General features: G+C 40.1%; 2 protein-coding genes across 4 annotated transcripts in view; one reads left to right on the forward strand and one right to left on the reverse strand.

The window, feature by feature from the left end:
* Positions 1–1,263: 1,263 nt before the first annotated feature.
* Positions 1,264–7,176, reverse strand: LOC140301737 (PWWP domain-containing DNA repair factor 3B-like). 3 transcript variants are annotated; one of them, XM_072380336.1, is made up of 14 exons: positions 6,992–7,176; positions 6,503–6,577; positions 6,077–6,381; positions 5,707–5,962; positions 5,321–5,464; positions 4,701–4,771; positions 4,335–4,411; positions 4,182–4,242; positions 4,009–4,084; positions 3,802–3,852; positions 3,442–3,683; positions 2,371–2,592; positions 2,159–2,247; positions 1,264–2,066 (listed from the first exon to the last, which is right to left on the reverse strand). In XM_072380336.1, the coding sequence occupies exons 2-14, from the start codon at positions 6,507–6,509 to the stop codon at positions 1,967–1,969; spliced, it is 1,701 nt and encodes a 566-aa protein (XP_072236437.1). In that variant the 5' UTR covers positions 6,510–6,577; positions 6,992–7,176; the 3' UTR covers positions 1,264–1,966. The 3 variants fall into 3 exon arrangements, with proteins under 3 accessions (XP_072236437.1, XP_072236438.1, XP_072236436.1); XM_072380337.1 differs by having other exon boundaries at positions 5,321–5,461; positions 6,963–7,176; XM_072380335.1 differs by having other exon boundaries at positions 6,963–7,176.
* A 3,513-nt stretch (positions 7,177–10,689) lies between these two features.
* kif26ba (kinesin family member 26Ba) overlaps positions 10,690–15,483 on the forward strand; it is an 83,799-nt gene continuing 79,005 nt past the window's right edge. Inside the window, exons 1-2 of the mRNA XM_072380338.1 lie at positions 10,690–11,337; positions 12,589–12,981. Coding sequence (XP_072236439.1) covers positions 11,284–11,337; positions 12,589–12,981 — 447 coding nt within the window. The 5' untranslated portion in view covers positions 10,690–11,283. The remainder of the gene's footprint in view (positions 11,338–12,588; positions 12,982–15,483) is intronic.

Consider the following 15,483-nt stretch of genomic DNA (forward strand, 5'->3'; position numbering starts at 1 on the left):
TTACAACGAGGCTTCTTTACCGCCCCCTTCTGGTTGGGAAGTTTGCTCTAATTTGAAACTACCATTTGGCTAAAAAAAAACAGATGGCCTACATGTGTGCTAAATATGCTCCTTCCTGAGACCGAAAACATTGTTCAGGCAATATTTAGATTTGAAACTCCTTATGTAGGATTACATGAATGTGTTCATATGTGCAAATGACAAATTAAAGTATTTTATCTGTAGTCTTTTTTTATGGGCTTTTTTATCTGCAACCTTTACTCTTATTTCTAGGTTTTATGGAATGATTTTATATTTTCTTTGCCTTCTTGTGGTTTTATGTAGCTGTAAAGTACTTTGAATTGCCTTGTGTACAAACTGTGTTCTACAAATAAACATTCCTTGCGCTTGCCTTCATCTAGATTCACTTTGGAGGTGTAACTCATTAGCCTAAACAAAAGTAGGCTTTTTATTTTGGTCTTGGAATACATTTAGTAACCACTGGCTATGTGATCTGATCGATCACACTCTGAGATGTATTGCTTCCACCTATGTATGATGTCAGATCTTATGTAAAGATTATGCCTCATGCACAGAAAATAGACACCATTTAAATTAAGTGTAAAATTACGTTTAATGCGTAAAGTGAAACAAGCCAAAACACAAATGGAGAGAAATCTGTAGCAGCCCCAGTGCAGAGGAGAAGAGATTTTATTTCTTTAATAACTGTTGTGATCTTGTGTTAAACTGTCAATGCAAGATAAGCGGGCCACGTTTCTGCTGGCATGGTAGTCAATATTTATGCAGATTCACCAGCAGTAGGAGGCAGAAGACTGGCTGATAAACTGTGCACCTAATCTCACTGCTGTCACCAATGCTGTGTAGCAGATTGCATCACATACATTTAACAAGCGCTTCAGGTGTGGAGTCGAACAAATCTGCTTAAACAAACAAATAAATAAACAGTGGATGTATTTTAGATGTTAGGGGCCTTAACCACTGCCAAAAAAACTAAAACATCAAATTACAGATCTGGCAGCAAACATAAAATTATATCTTGGGCAACAAATCCATCTGACCTTGTGGCTCTAGTGCAGTTGCCTTTTCTTTGTCTCTTCTCTTAACCAGTTAGAAAACCCTACCCCGAACAATGTCTTTTCTTTAAATAGAAACCTTCATGAACACCAAAATGACGGCTATAAGCTGAACCGCTTCCTATTTCCGCTGTCATCTGCAAGTTAATGGATGTGTTCCTTCTTCGCTAAACAAAATGTATTATTCACATAAGTGCCAAAACATCTTTACTTTTACAACCACAAACATAGCCACAGCTTACAATTTTCCTTTAATACAATATACAGTGTAAAATAAAGCATACATTTACATACATAAACTGTATGAACAGATTCAAATTAATTTCTGTCTATATGTACAAATTTAAAGAACTTTACTCAATGTGTCATATGAGTCACAGTTGTGTTGTCAACAATTTGTGACCCATATTGTGAATAAACAATGTTATCAAATCTGGGATAAATATGCAAAACCTTGCAAAATAAGGATTTGACTGTCTTCACCGATGGGATTCACTCGTCGCTTGGTGTGTGAAAGTTTTTCCTGTTGGACAAATAGGTTGATATAAACCTTTCCTTTTCAACACAAGGACACGCTGCCAATATATTATTAATACTTGACTGAATGCTGCCAGATATTTTGCAGCAAATGTTCTAATTGTGACTCAAAGCCAAGGTCGTCTGACTCTTACATTTTAATGCAGCATTTATGACTCCCAGTTCAAGTTAAACATCAAGTATTTAACATTCATGATCAAAAACATAAATGACAGCTGATTCAACATGATATGCTTTAGAATTATTTGCAAGGCACAAAGGTGTGGCTGCATCACCAATAAAAAAAATAATTTAAAATAAAAAAAAATAAAAACTCAAAACAATACAATGACGGTCTAATTTAATGCTCTGTCTTTTTAACTGATGGGGTCAGAGAACAAGTCGAGAGCCGCATTCTGTCGCTGTGATTTCCTCCTCATCTGCCGCTCAATCATCAAGTCAAACTCTTGTCTTTCTCTGAAAAAAAAGCACAAATAGTCACTCATCATACCTCATATTTCATCTTTAGAAAGAAGCTCATTTTAATGCTTAAAACATTCAGGTCTTACCTGTTACTAATACATCGTCCTTTCAGGTACTTTTCCTCTGCCTTTTTCACTGAAACATTGTCCACCCCAGCAATGGCATAAATGATTGCCTGTGCAGAAAGACAATAAAATTAGAAATGTAAAGAGAAAAAAAAAAGAAGAAGAAGAAGAAAAGAGAATGGAGCAACGTATCGGTCAACACACAGAATAACAACTCAATAGTGGTCGCTCACCTCAGGTAGAAGCACGTCCAGAACAAAAGGTACACACTCCAGTGATTTCATCTCAGCCAGACAAGGAGCTGTACCTACAGTTGTTGCATAGAGCTCACTGAGGTACCAGTAGACTTGGTCCAGCTGCTGGTCATCTTCCAGGTATATGTTTACCACTCGCCTCCGCTTGGCACTCAGAAAGGAGCGAAGCCATCTGGACTGCTGCTCCCCACGGATCACAGCCTGTAAGGAGAATTGTACAGTATATTGCATGTATTCTAACAGGGACGGCTCGTCTTCCACGCTCTCATTAGGGCTGTCGCTTTCTCTTCCATTCCATTCAACATCCATTTGAATTTCATGAAACTTCCAACGTGAGTAAGCTCGTCAGACTAAAAGGCCCCTTGTCAGAGGCACTGACAGTGACAGCAAAATTCAAATGCAAGCATATGTGGGCTCTCAGTGTTGCTTCAGGAAAGGCGTTTCGGGCACTTGATGGACAATATAAAATGTAAAGTTGCATTTGAAACCGTACATCAACACTCTTGACCACCGTAGCACTTAAGAGCACTACGTCCATGTCAACTGTAGGCATTATCTACACATTATTAGAGTTTCATCTTTAAAATCCCACATTAGATGCAACTATAAACCAGAGCCACGTGTTAATGTTTGTTTCTAACCCATCTTTAAAAAGTTGGTTAAAAGTTTGTGCAGGTATGCATTTACTGGGTGCGGAAAGTCATTTGTAATTATACCAAAAGTGAGCTCAAGTCACATTTGTTGTCTTGGATTTAAACAATTCAGCGCCGTAAAGCTTTGGAAGTAGGGTCTGTAAAATTCTTTAAAGTGATGTAACCTGAGCAGGCAAATTCATTGCCCAATTTCAGACGTAGCATGTTTGATGTTTCACGAAGGAGAAAGAGATGGATTCTAATGAGTTACCCTGAGGACTGGTTCAGCTCGTGTCGGCTACACTGACACCGACTGCGGTACGCGATTCAAGAGCGAGTGACGAGTACAGAACAGGACAGAGAAAGCCATTCCTAACAGGACCTCTGCAACAGCAATGCAGCAACGAATGAATCCTACCAGAAGATGTCGTTCCACCATGCGCTGCTTGACAATGAAATGCACAAGCTTCTCGTTAGCGCGGTTGTGGGCAGCATGAGTCCGATCTGGCAGCAGCCTCTTTGAGCTCCTACAGACATCTTCGTTCTTCTCACTAAGGTCGTCCTCTTTAGTTTCATCGAGGCTGTCCTCCTTGATATCGTCGCTGGAGATGGTGAGTCTCTCTGAGGCTGCCTGTGGATACTTCTTCCTCACTGGGTAGCCTGCAGCAGTTAAAGAGCAGGAGTGAGGAGCATCATCAGGACTGAGTTGTGCAGCAGGTGTAATGTTTTCATTCGCCACACATTATTTTTTATATAACATGTTAATTGGGAAACTTACTCATGTCGTGATTAAAGTACTCAATGAAGGTGCCAGAAAATGAGCCGCATGCTAAAACAAACAAAACAAAACAAGATTATTACTACTACTAATTGAAAGCAATAATTATTATTATTCTTATTATAACTATTTTTTTTAAATGATGTATTTGAAAATCAGTGCCCTTTATTGGTTCGTCTGCACCAGCATCAAATGGACGTTGCTTACCAATCCGGATCCTATAGTCTTCTATAAGTTCCAGGGACCAAGTTATGGCAGCGTCATACATTTCTTTGGCTTTAAGCTGTGATACAAGAAGAAAAAACAAAGTGAGAAACACAGTCTGCCGTCGTCAGAAAAACCCTGCTCAGAAACAAACATTATTTATGAGCAGTCCTTACAATCAGCTCACTGTCTTCCTCACAGTCAAAAGGCTTCAGCGTCTTCAGAGCCACAGTAAACCTTTAAAGACACAATCATGTCAGGGGAGATGTGACTTTCAGCCAGTAAAGATGAACAGGCATTAACCAACGAAGCAACAGTTTATTTCCTACCCTTTCTTTTTCTGAATGCTTGTGTCTTCAATAAACAGGATGCTTGCTTTTTTCTGCTTACGGTTCACACTCTTTACCTGCAAAAAAAAACAAAACTCACAGATTAAGCAAACATCCCAAACCTGGACGGCTTTGAAGTTTTTCGCCACTTAATTTGTTTCAATATTTCAGGTCCTTAAAGGTATTTGATTCCAATCGTGAATGTCATCTTCTTCTGACATGTTGCTGCTTAAGTACACTTTGTGCAATAGGTAGAGCTACAATCAATCATCTTTTCAGCTCACGCTGCAAACACAGTATTCATGGACAGCGTATTTTCACTGATTGGCGAAAAGAAATCGATGCCTGGTCACTTCTTGTACCCACCAATGCAGGCCAGGATGGATAATATCTATATTTGCACCACACAAATGCTCCCTCTGTGATGCACGGAGGCTCTGAAAGACAAACAATAACACTTAAAAGGGAAAAAAAAAGAAGCATTGATGTACAACCCCAATTCAAAAACAGAATAATATACAAAATGTAAAAAGAAAGAAAGAAGAATAAGTGGTGACACTTCCTATGACCTTTATGCTTCGCCTTCTCAACTACATTTTACTGGCAGATATAGCTCCATTTTGTAATTAAAATCTGCCTTTAGTATGGCACCTTTATCAAGAACATCCATGTACGTTTCAAAAGATGTGTGCCTTTGTCCAGCCCCCCCCCTTCCCTCTTATTTTGCACATGGCTGTAAAAGCGGTACTAAAAGCCCCTGCAGTCCCAATCCGTCCCCAAAAGAGAAGGTGCGGAGAATTTGAAACTAAAAGCGACGCCTCAACTGTTGCACACCTTAAGACATGTTTTCAGGATCAAAATGACACCTCAAATACTTCATTGTCTCACATCCTCAAAGTCCTAATGTCTTTAAAGTGTTGACATGGCAACACTGCAATGCAGACAAATCTAAGGTTATTAGCCTTCAGCCACTCAGTTTCTCTCACTTTTGTCCATCTGCATCAGAAAACTTGGAAGATCTTCCTCCTCCTCCTCTTCCTCCTCGCTTTTCTCATCTTCCTGGAAGGGCAAAGAGGGTTCCTTGTGGTGACTCAGCTCAATTGACAGATCGGAAGAAAGCCAAGAGTCTTCTTTAGGGTGGGAGCGGGGTGGAGACAGCAAAAACACAGTCAGTTTATAACTTTTCACACACGAGTTCTCTAAAAATGTCAGTTGCTGTAAAAGTCCGAAGAATTACCCAAAAAAAAAAAACATGAAAACTGTTCACAGCGTTTGAGACTGATTCTGCTTTGGATTACGCTCCGAACTTATGAAGTCTCAGGTTTTTCAAAAGTGTAACGACACGTACAGACAGACAGACACAAGGCTCTACCTTGTCCCACTGCGTCAGGCTCCTTCTGTTCAAACAGTGGTCTTGAGTGTTTCGATGACTGAGTGCTGGTTTTCCCTTTTAAATCCACGGTGTCCGTCTTCCGCGGCCTGCCACGCTTACGTTTGGGTGCCGAGCCGTTGGTCTGCGTCTGCTCCTCTGCTGCGCTTTGTTGAACTTGTCTTGGCTGGGGGGCGTGACGCCTCCTTCCTTTCCTTTGAGAGTTTGAGTTGGAGCATGATGAATCCGCCGCTGGCGTCTGCCACAGCACAAACACGTGTCAAATTGACTGCAAGTCGTACAAGCTTTAGAATCAAAATATGAGGAAAATATACTATCTGTAAAAAAATAAGTTCATAACTTCATATCAGACCTTTGACCGAGCGATGAGCTCAGTGTACTGTAACTGCACTTCGTTCACGTCAGGAGGAGAGCCTGCAACGTCGGATAGGTTGTGGACTGGCGTGGAGGTCAGGCTGGCCCGTTTTGTCTGTCTCGTGTGTCTGTTGCCTCTTTTCGGGGTACTTGTTAAGGAATTCAGAGGGGATTGGCAGCAAGTAGACAGAGCACCACTTGCCACATTTGATTCCTCTGCAGCTGGAGCTGAGTCGAAGTCTGTAATGACAGCCTCCGTAGGTCTCTTTTTAGGTTCCCTTTTCCTTGTTTTATGAGGTCTTCCTAAAAAAAAATGCATCCAGTCGTGATAGAACAACAAATGTTTAGCAAAGCGTTTAAAGCTTTTTAAATTGCTTTCAAACCAAAAAAAAAAAACATTTTAAAAAACCACACGTGCAGTTACCTTTCATTGTTGTTGTGTGACTTGGGAGAGATTTCCTTTAAATGCATTGGCTCGCAGATCACTTCACATGTAAACCTGTGTCAAGATGTGACATTCATTAGAATTCATTTTCCTCACCCGGGAACTGGAATGTACGGCAGTTTTACAGGAAAAGTGCGAACAAACAAGCTGAAACGTAATGTTACTGATATGCTGCAAGTAAATAACCAGCACGGCCGTTTATTTGTAACACAGTACGAGACACAACATGCACATAACGTCCACTTGAACTGGTTCCTCCAGGAAGCAATGTGTCAGCTACAGATAAAGAGCTCAACACGGCTAATGTTAGGGGCTTAATAAAGGATTAAAAAACAACAGTTAGCTCCCAATATCGGAGACCAAACCAGAGACAATTTAAACTTTTTTTGGACATAGTAAATCACTTAAACTACGAGCCTTGCTATAACTACCCACTCACTGTAAGGTGTTGTTTCGGTAGTTAGCTACCAGTTTGTGAACAGACATCGGTCATCGTTGTGCCCGCTGTTGTCTACTGCCGCACACAGCTGCTGATCGTGGACTGATTTAACACTTCAAAAACGTCTCACAATTTGATAGTGAAAACAACACGTCGCACAGAGTGCTGCGAACTCATGATTGTTGTTTTCATTCGCGGTTTGTGAAACTGTACACGATGAAGCCTACCGCCGCCCACTGGTCTGGAGTGTGTCGTTTCAAAATGTCTGACCAACGGCAGTGGTCTAAAAACCAACGCTCAGAGGGGCCGTAAACGTATAGACACCCATCGTGTGAAGTCAGGGGAAAATCACTACACTTTACTGCACGCATCCTGTCCTGCTTTTGCCAGTGATGGGGGAAAATGTTCTTAAAGTTTACCTCAAAACTTAACTATTCATATTCTATTGCTGTTGTTTTTTTAAACCACACGTTACCGAATGGGTTTATGCACCTATGCCCCCATTTTTACATTTGTGACCCTTTAGCCTTTTTGAACAGTGCAACATAACAGAAACCTCGTTGTGCCCATATGTCAGAGAGTGGTGGGAGAGGTTCAGAGATTTTTTACTCATTATGCGCTTTTAAGGTCAAGAAAAAAGCAAAGACTTAGACAGAGTGATGTCAAACTCCGGTCCGCGAGGGCCGCTGCCCTGCGGAGTTCAGATTTTCCACTGCTTCAACACACCTGATTTAGGTCGATGGCTCACTAGCTGGTTTGTGCAGACTTTAACAATCTTTTGAATAGCTCCATTTAATCCGAATCATGTGTGTTGGAGCAGGGAAACATCTAATATCATATCGATAGCAGCGACACAACTCAAAACAAAGTTAGACAACGGTTTGTAAATATCTGGTACCTTTTGGAGAGGCATGTTTCTGTATTGTTTCATATAAAACTCGAGATACTCAACAGTTCCGGGTCTATTGTTTTTGGGTCAAATGTTTTCCTGTTGGTGAATGGTTTGGACTGCAGTAAAACGATTCCAGCATCCGGACTGTAAAACTTCGAAGCCTATATGTGTTTGTAATAAAGATAATATGTGGTTTAGCTTTGACTTTCTGAAATATGCAGGGCTTACCCTAAAAAAGATGCCATCTAGATGAGAGCATATGTTGCTTTAAATTCTGTATATACCTACGTTGACTGTGCCTTTTACCACGACAATGTGCAAGTTGCCTGTTCCATAAGCACTGGTGCAGACCCATGCCATCAGACATGCAGGCATTTGAGTTTAGCACGAATTTTTAAAAAAAAATCCGGATGGTACTGATGGCCTGCACATCCACAGCTACACATATGAATTCATTGTCATACTTTTGATACTGACAAAGGACACCCCCCAGAAGCCAACATGCCAACCAACGGACAACGTCTGACATGCTAACATCATTAGCGGAATCACCCGCACATTTACAGTCAACCATGTATGCAATCCTTGAGACATCCACTTTAATAAATCTTGGTCTGAAATTTGCAAACTGACATTAGATCGTGCTTTAGATGAACTAGTTCCATTAACCCTGCGGGTACGTCTATGATTGGTCTCCGACTCCAAACTGAACAGCACAATAGTTCCTACAATAGTTTTTTTTTTACTATTCCCCATAACAAATTATATTTAAAGTTGTATTAATTTAATTTGTGAGACAAATGTAACACATAACTGTGACACAGTAGACACTGCAGATAGAGATTGTTTTAAGAAAAAATACGTTATCCGGATAGCATTGACATTTTTGAGCAGTGGCTTTTTAAATTGGCACTGAATAAATAATGAATTGATAAATGTATAAAATATCTCAATACTTTTTAGCATGTTTTTTTTCACTTATTTAGGGATGCTTGCTCTGACACAACTAATGAAATGTGACAAACTGACCGGAGGACTGTAATCAAAATATATATCTTTCACAATAAGCACAATGATAGGTCTTGAAATATTTTTGAACTTTCTAAATAATTCAGGAGGAAACTGCAAATATGAAACTCAAGTTAAAGCCAACCATAGGCTCTAATTTGATAGATAAGTTGCCTCTGGCTCTAATATTGTGGATTTCTTAATCATATAGATTCAACTTCATCTAGAAAAAGGTAGTAAATAAAAATGATTGGGGAGGGATGAGTTGGCATGAAATTACTATGCTGCCGTGCTGGGTGGTCAAAGCCTACAGTTTGCTGTTGCAGAGCTCAAATCACTTTGATCTTTTTTTACAATTGGTCCTGCCGAACATCTTTGTATTTTGTAAGGAGAACTAAGGTATTTTAAGATTAATCTTGCCTTCATATTTTCATAGGCATGTATGTATACATGATACATATTCTGACATCTCTCTTTCATTTAAGCCATAATACACTCATACAGTTTGTGGCATCTGTAAACTGTTGACTTTTTGACATGGTCACATGGTGCTCTGATCAAGCTATTATCAGATTAGCCATTAAAACCCAGGATCCTGAAATCATAAAATTATAAAATCAGATTTGATCTAATTTAATGTCATGAAGTGCATGTACAAAACTGGCTTAAATTGAGTCTTCTATTGGTGTGGAGCAGTTTGTGTTAGTTGACCTTTCCACTTTTTTATTTTAGAGATGTGCTAGAAGTGCTAAAAAAAACAAGAAAGTGTTTCTTTGATGATTTAAAACCTGTGGCTTACTCAGCTGCTGGGTTGTGCATCTTCTCCAGCTATACCAGCAATACCCACATGGAAACAGCAGAGTGCACTGTGTAACCACTCTCTAACTGTTCTCAGGTATTTTGCTGAGTGGCTTGATGCAGGGATTTTTCCTCCAATGTAATTAATTCATGGGCACTAAATTTTACGTTCCCCAAAAGGTATGATCATTGTACAATATTCTTACATTTCCAGAATTTTGGGGGCATAATTCACACACTACGTTTGAAAAGACAGACAATTGAACCTTGTGACATTTTGTTTTGACTGACATTTGTTTGCAGGTCACTATCCAAAAGGGCGTGTTGGTCAAGAAAAAGAAAAAGGTTACTGCAAAAGCTTTGACATCTCTTTAAAAGAAGAGATGATTTTTATGTCAGTGTTGACTCACTCAACCTCTCTGTCTGGCTTGCTGCTTTTTTCATCTCCATCCATCCCTGATTTCACTCAAGTGTTTCATTAATGAAGCCCCAGAGCTATTCTGAACTTCTGAGATCATGGGTTCAACTCCTCCCTGCATCCAAATTAGCTCATGAAGAAATGTGAAAAAAGGTGGTCTCAAAATTTTTTTTTCTTGCACTAAAACTAATAACATTTTGAGTTCTTTTCTTGTTTTATAGCATTCTCAAGGAGTGCTCCTCAAAAGGAATAATAGTCTGCACTTGAAATAATTCTATCTTCAAACCACATGTATTCTCGATGTGTAAAATGGCTGCAATTAACTGAAATGAACCCAATGAGGTGGTTGATTTCTAACTGTATGAAGCGACACCTCACAGTCGGTAATATTAAAACCCCTCATGTGCCCCTTGTCCTATAGTTGTCAACATCAACATCCATATCAAATTGTACATATTTTGCTTTCCCCGAGCTTGCAGTAGTCTACCTGCCAGTCAGCAGGAACCTCTGGTTATGTATTGGCCTGAGGTTGATGAGGGGCAGGTTGGCCCCGCCCTCATCCAGATGTGCGTCTCGCTTCAGTCTCCTCAGTCCACTGTTGGCCTCAGCAGAGTGCGGAGCATCGGGAAGTCAACAGGAGGGTGCGCATATGACAATTGAAAGTCTCAGAAACGAGGAGTTGACTCCTGTATCTCTGCTCTGCATCAGTCGGGCTCCTCTCGTTCTGAGAGTCGTGACTTTGTCGTTAGATCTGACTTCACCCCGGGGGCGGCAGATTTACCTGAGCAGCCTGAGACCCAGTGCTGATGGAGAGAAGCGAGGCTTAGTGCGGTGCCAGTCCAGCGCGCCGCTGAGCGCAGAGCAGGATTTGCTGACAGGGAGCGGTCTGCAAGACTGTGTGAATTTTCTGGCTTCTAGAGGTGGTTCGAGTGCTTTTCTTTTTTTCTTTTAATACAACAAACCGTGGAAAAATAGACGCAAACAGAAACCATTAAGGGTTTTTAATTTCTTGGCGGCAGAATGAGGATGTAACGGATTTCCACGTGTACCTGAGAGCGGCGGGAGGTTATACCTCAAGCCTCAGAAGAGCAAACTGCAGGGGCGCGTAGTTAATTGAAATCGATCCAGTGGTTTCTTTTTTTTGAATGTGAAGCGGCAGCAGAGGTTCTTTCTCCTCTCCTCCTCCCCCTCCTCTCACCTCCAACATGACTTCACTGTCGGGGACTAAGGAGAGGGGCAGCCGGAGCAGAAAATATGGGGTAGGTTTCTTATTCCAGCAGTAGAGGAGTTGATGCTCTTCTGTTAGTAAACCTGGAAAACATAAAAACTTATGCATTCACTGCTGCATGCACTTCATCACGTCACTCACCCGTTTTCATAGTAAACTATAGTTTCCTTCCATTTTCAGGGTGTAATAAATATGATTCTGATGACAGCTCTCATTAGATTTGTATTCATGTTGCTGATTGACTGCTTTGTGAATATCACACTTCACACTTCACTGCTAATGGTGACTAAACAACAGTGTGCATTTTTCACTGACAGATCCCCTGCATCACTTAATTATCACTAACTGAGGCAAATCAGGTACTATATGCTCACACCTGTGTCTGTGCCTTCCACCAACAGCCTCATTAGCCTTAATTTATTACTCAGAGTTTGGTCATATTATACCCACCTCTTCACTTGGATATGACTGAACCTTCTCGTCTATCATCCTACACAAAGCTGCTTCATTATGGCAGTAGTGAGGGATCATAGAGGTGCCCAGCCTCTCTAGCCGCCATCACATCAGGCTCTGTACACTGAATGGATTCACCCGGGCGCAAAAATCTAATTCTCATCTGTTTGCGGCTCATTTGATGTTGCTATGTGGCTGAGTAGAAGAATATAACACACATCTACGCTGGTACGATCAGAATAAGTTTTAATGGAAGCATTCAATATGCTGACTGCCTTGACTTAGATAGTAGATTTTTTCATATTATTGATTGTATGTTTTTTTTTTTTTTTTTGGGGGGGGGGGGTTCATTTTTCTCCTTTTCTTCCTTTTTTTCTCCTTTTCTTTATTTTCTATTGCTTGTGTGGGTGATTGGCATTTCATAGACTACAGTGACTGTAGACTGCATGTTTAGCTTATAAATTTCTTTCTGGAAACATGTATTTGAATTCATGTGCATTAAGCATGGACATTGGAGCTGTGGGTTCATAGGTTCATAATTTTCCTTAGAATCACTCATTGCTGATTTCCTTAAGAATATCGGAAATGTTGTAAACCTGCTTAAAAAGAACTAGGTGGATTATCAGCAGTGCACATCCTTGTTTTGATTTCCAGTTAAAATGCTAATAGCTTGAAACAGGCCTATGTTTTCTCATCTCCACCTTCTCTTCTCATTCAGTGCACCCTTCTGTGTGGGCTGACTTGTCAATGCATATATTCACACATTTTTATGATTTATATGGCCTGTACTGGCAGTGAAAAGGCATCAACCTCTCTGTATTTTTCATAGATTCCTGACACATCCCCAACAAAATCTGCCTCCTTTTTCCCGGATACATGGTATCGAAAAGCCTATGAGGAAAACACCCGCTCCGGCACACGGCCCACCCCAGAGGGTGCTGGCTCCATGCCCAGTTCCACTGGCACGCCATCTCCAGGCTCAGGAATCTCATCACCAGGATCGTTCTCTGGATCCCCAGGAACCATCTCTCCAGGGATTGGCACAGGATCCCCGGGCTCTCTTGGTGGCTCTCCGGGTTTTGGGACAGGATCACCAGCCTCCGGCAGTGGAAGCTCCCCTGGCAGCGAGAGAGTGATATGGTGTGAGAACTGCAATGCTCGGCTGACAGAGTTGAAACGGCAAGCCCTGAAACTGCTCATCCCTGGACCATACTCCAGCAAGGTAAAAATCACACCGCTTCCTGGTCCCTTTCTGTGGTGTGTATTAATGTGTGTGTATATTGTATATGTTTTTGTATAACCTAAACTATTGATTTGTTGGTAATACTCACTGGCATAAACTCCAAAAATAACTCAGTCCCTTATCAACTTTGGCATTTGGACAGTGACACTCATTAACTTGGTTGCTCAGGAAAAACAGGGATTCCAATCCTTCCCTTGCTTACAGTGTTGCTGTGTCATCAGACTTATTGTTGTCATAAATCATAAGGAGGTTGATATTCACCGTCAGTGAACCCCCACCTGAACAGCTGTGAGAGAACAGAAGCTGAACAACCTTTGGGATTTGGGATAATTATTATAGCTGAAGCTGTTAATCATGTACCAAAGTACAGAGTACCAAAAACTAACTGATAACCACTATATAATAGTTTTGATTTTCTCCCAAATCAATAAGCTAATTTTATTCTACTGTATATTAATTATTTTCTGTTTTAGACATGTTCACAACAATTATATGGACCAACAGATTTATTTAAATTAGACCAGAGATTCTCAGTAGGAAGGTCCCATAGTCCCAAAGTGCTCCAAGTTGTTTTTGGATAGAGGACAATATTTATGTAACATAATACATTGTGTTTCTTTATATTAGTACACCAAATAGTTTCCCGTTTCTTCCATTTATGATTAATAGGTTAAAGTAACTTGTGCGGGCAACAACTAACATGCTTTTTAAACTGGAGGCAACTGGAGGACGAGCTTAGCTTTGCCACTAAAGAAGTCTTTGTGTTTCACCCCTGTTTTAATACTTCACTTGGGTTAAATACAAAAACATAATTGGAAAAAAATAAGTACAGATCAGTTTTTAAAACGGTTTGAGTGATTATGCCTAGTCACATATTAATCATGACAAAAACTCAAGTTTTCTTGTCTGTCCATGTTTTTCCAAGATGTTGCCCCTAAGCTTTGATATAGTTTGTTTAGCTGCATTTGACTGCATTTAAGTCATGAATACAGTGGACCACATGCGTTGGGTTAATGTGTAACAAATAATGACATATTGTGAAACATGGCACTAATATAGAGCAAATAGTCAGATGCAGAATAACAGTGGAACAGTGAGACCTACTGTACAGTCTGTAAGACAGTGACATAGGTGGATGCCCTGAATTGTTCGAAGTTAAAGAGCGCAACAGTTGGAAATTGTTAGGAACAGTGGGGGTTAGTTGCAACTGCCGGTTGGTAGACCACTAATTAAAGCGTTATTTGCAAGGTCGGGTTTAGTTCAGGCTGATTACAGCTTCCACTTTGAGGTTAACTTTATTGCAGTGTTGAATGGGCTAAAGCACAGTACACTGCATTATAACTAGTTCAAGTACTGCATGTCCTAATGTAAAATGTTTCTGTGTATATCATATATTTTTGCTGTTGCAAAAAGGATAAATTGGCTTCAAAGTCAAACTGGACCTAAAGTAATAAACACAACTATAGTATGATCCAAAACACCTCTCGTAGTTGAATTTTTTTTCTGGTGAAAAAGAGAAAATGTTATGTCTTTGTGAGTGGAACAAAATTCAAAGCATGAATACAAAAATGGATTGAGGGATTTAGAAAGCAGCTATCCTTTGTACACGCGTGTGGCCACACCATGCGTGCAGTACACTGAACACTTTCATAGTAATTCTACACTCAGTAGAGTAAACATGTGAGCGTAATCTAAAATTAGTTATTTTTTTGTGTTTTTAGCAAATCCACACTGTGGCGGGCGTTGTTGCATAAATTAACTGAATCTTTGGCCTAACCTATGCTTAATCTTTGGGGCTTATGGAATAAAAAATTCTAATTATTTACGGTTGCCAGTATTCCAACAGTATAATAAGTTGTGGTATGTAGGAACAAAATTGAAAAGGGGAAATGAAAACGAAACTGTTGATTAAATGTAAAGCACATGTCTCTGCATTAAGTTCTATTAATAAATAAAAAAGATCATATTGGTGCATATCTGAAGAGGTGATATTTCCATTGATATGAATCAATAGAAATATCGGTCTTTGTTTGCATCGTTTCTTACTATGATGTGGAATTGTTTGAACCTTGGGTAAACACACCTGACATGACTTCTTTAGAAGCTTTGATCCAGAAACCCTTTGAGTTATATTGTATTTAAACCTTTTCACATTGATTTTACAGGAACACGCATCAGTAATATTAATCAAATGAACTGTCAGCCAGATCTTTCATGGTATGGGAGAACTGGTTTTATTTATAAGAAAAATAAAGGGAAGGTTCACCTCCAAATCAAATATTGACTTGCTTCCCTTTGCCTGTCACAATAACATTCCCTTTTAAACAAAATGTGAAACACTCAGTGGTCAAGTCCTGTTTTCACAGGTAACGCTGACACTACAGTTTGAAACTGTCTTGTGTGGCCTTTTTGTCTGCTGTTTGGCATTGAGTAGATCCTCTACAGCGTTAGTTCCATTTCTGTAAAATACCTCTGGGTCAT

Source organism: Leuresthes tenuis, unplaced genomic scaffold (genome assembly GCF_036924035.1).
Source record: "Leuresthes tenuis unplaced genomic scaffold, fLeuTen1.0.hap1 SCAF_2, whole genome shotgun sequence".
NCBI lineage: Eukaryota > Metazoa > Chordata > Actinopteri > Atheriniformes > Atherinopsidae > Leuresthes > Leuresthes tenuis.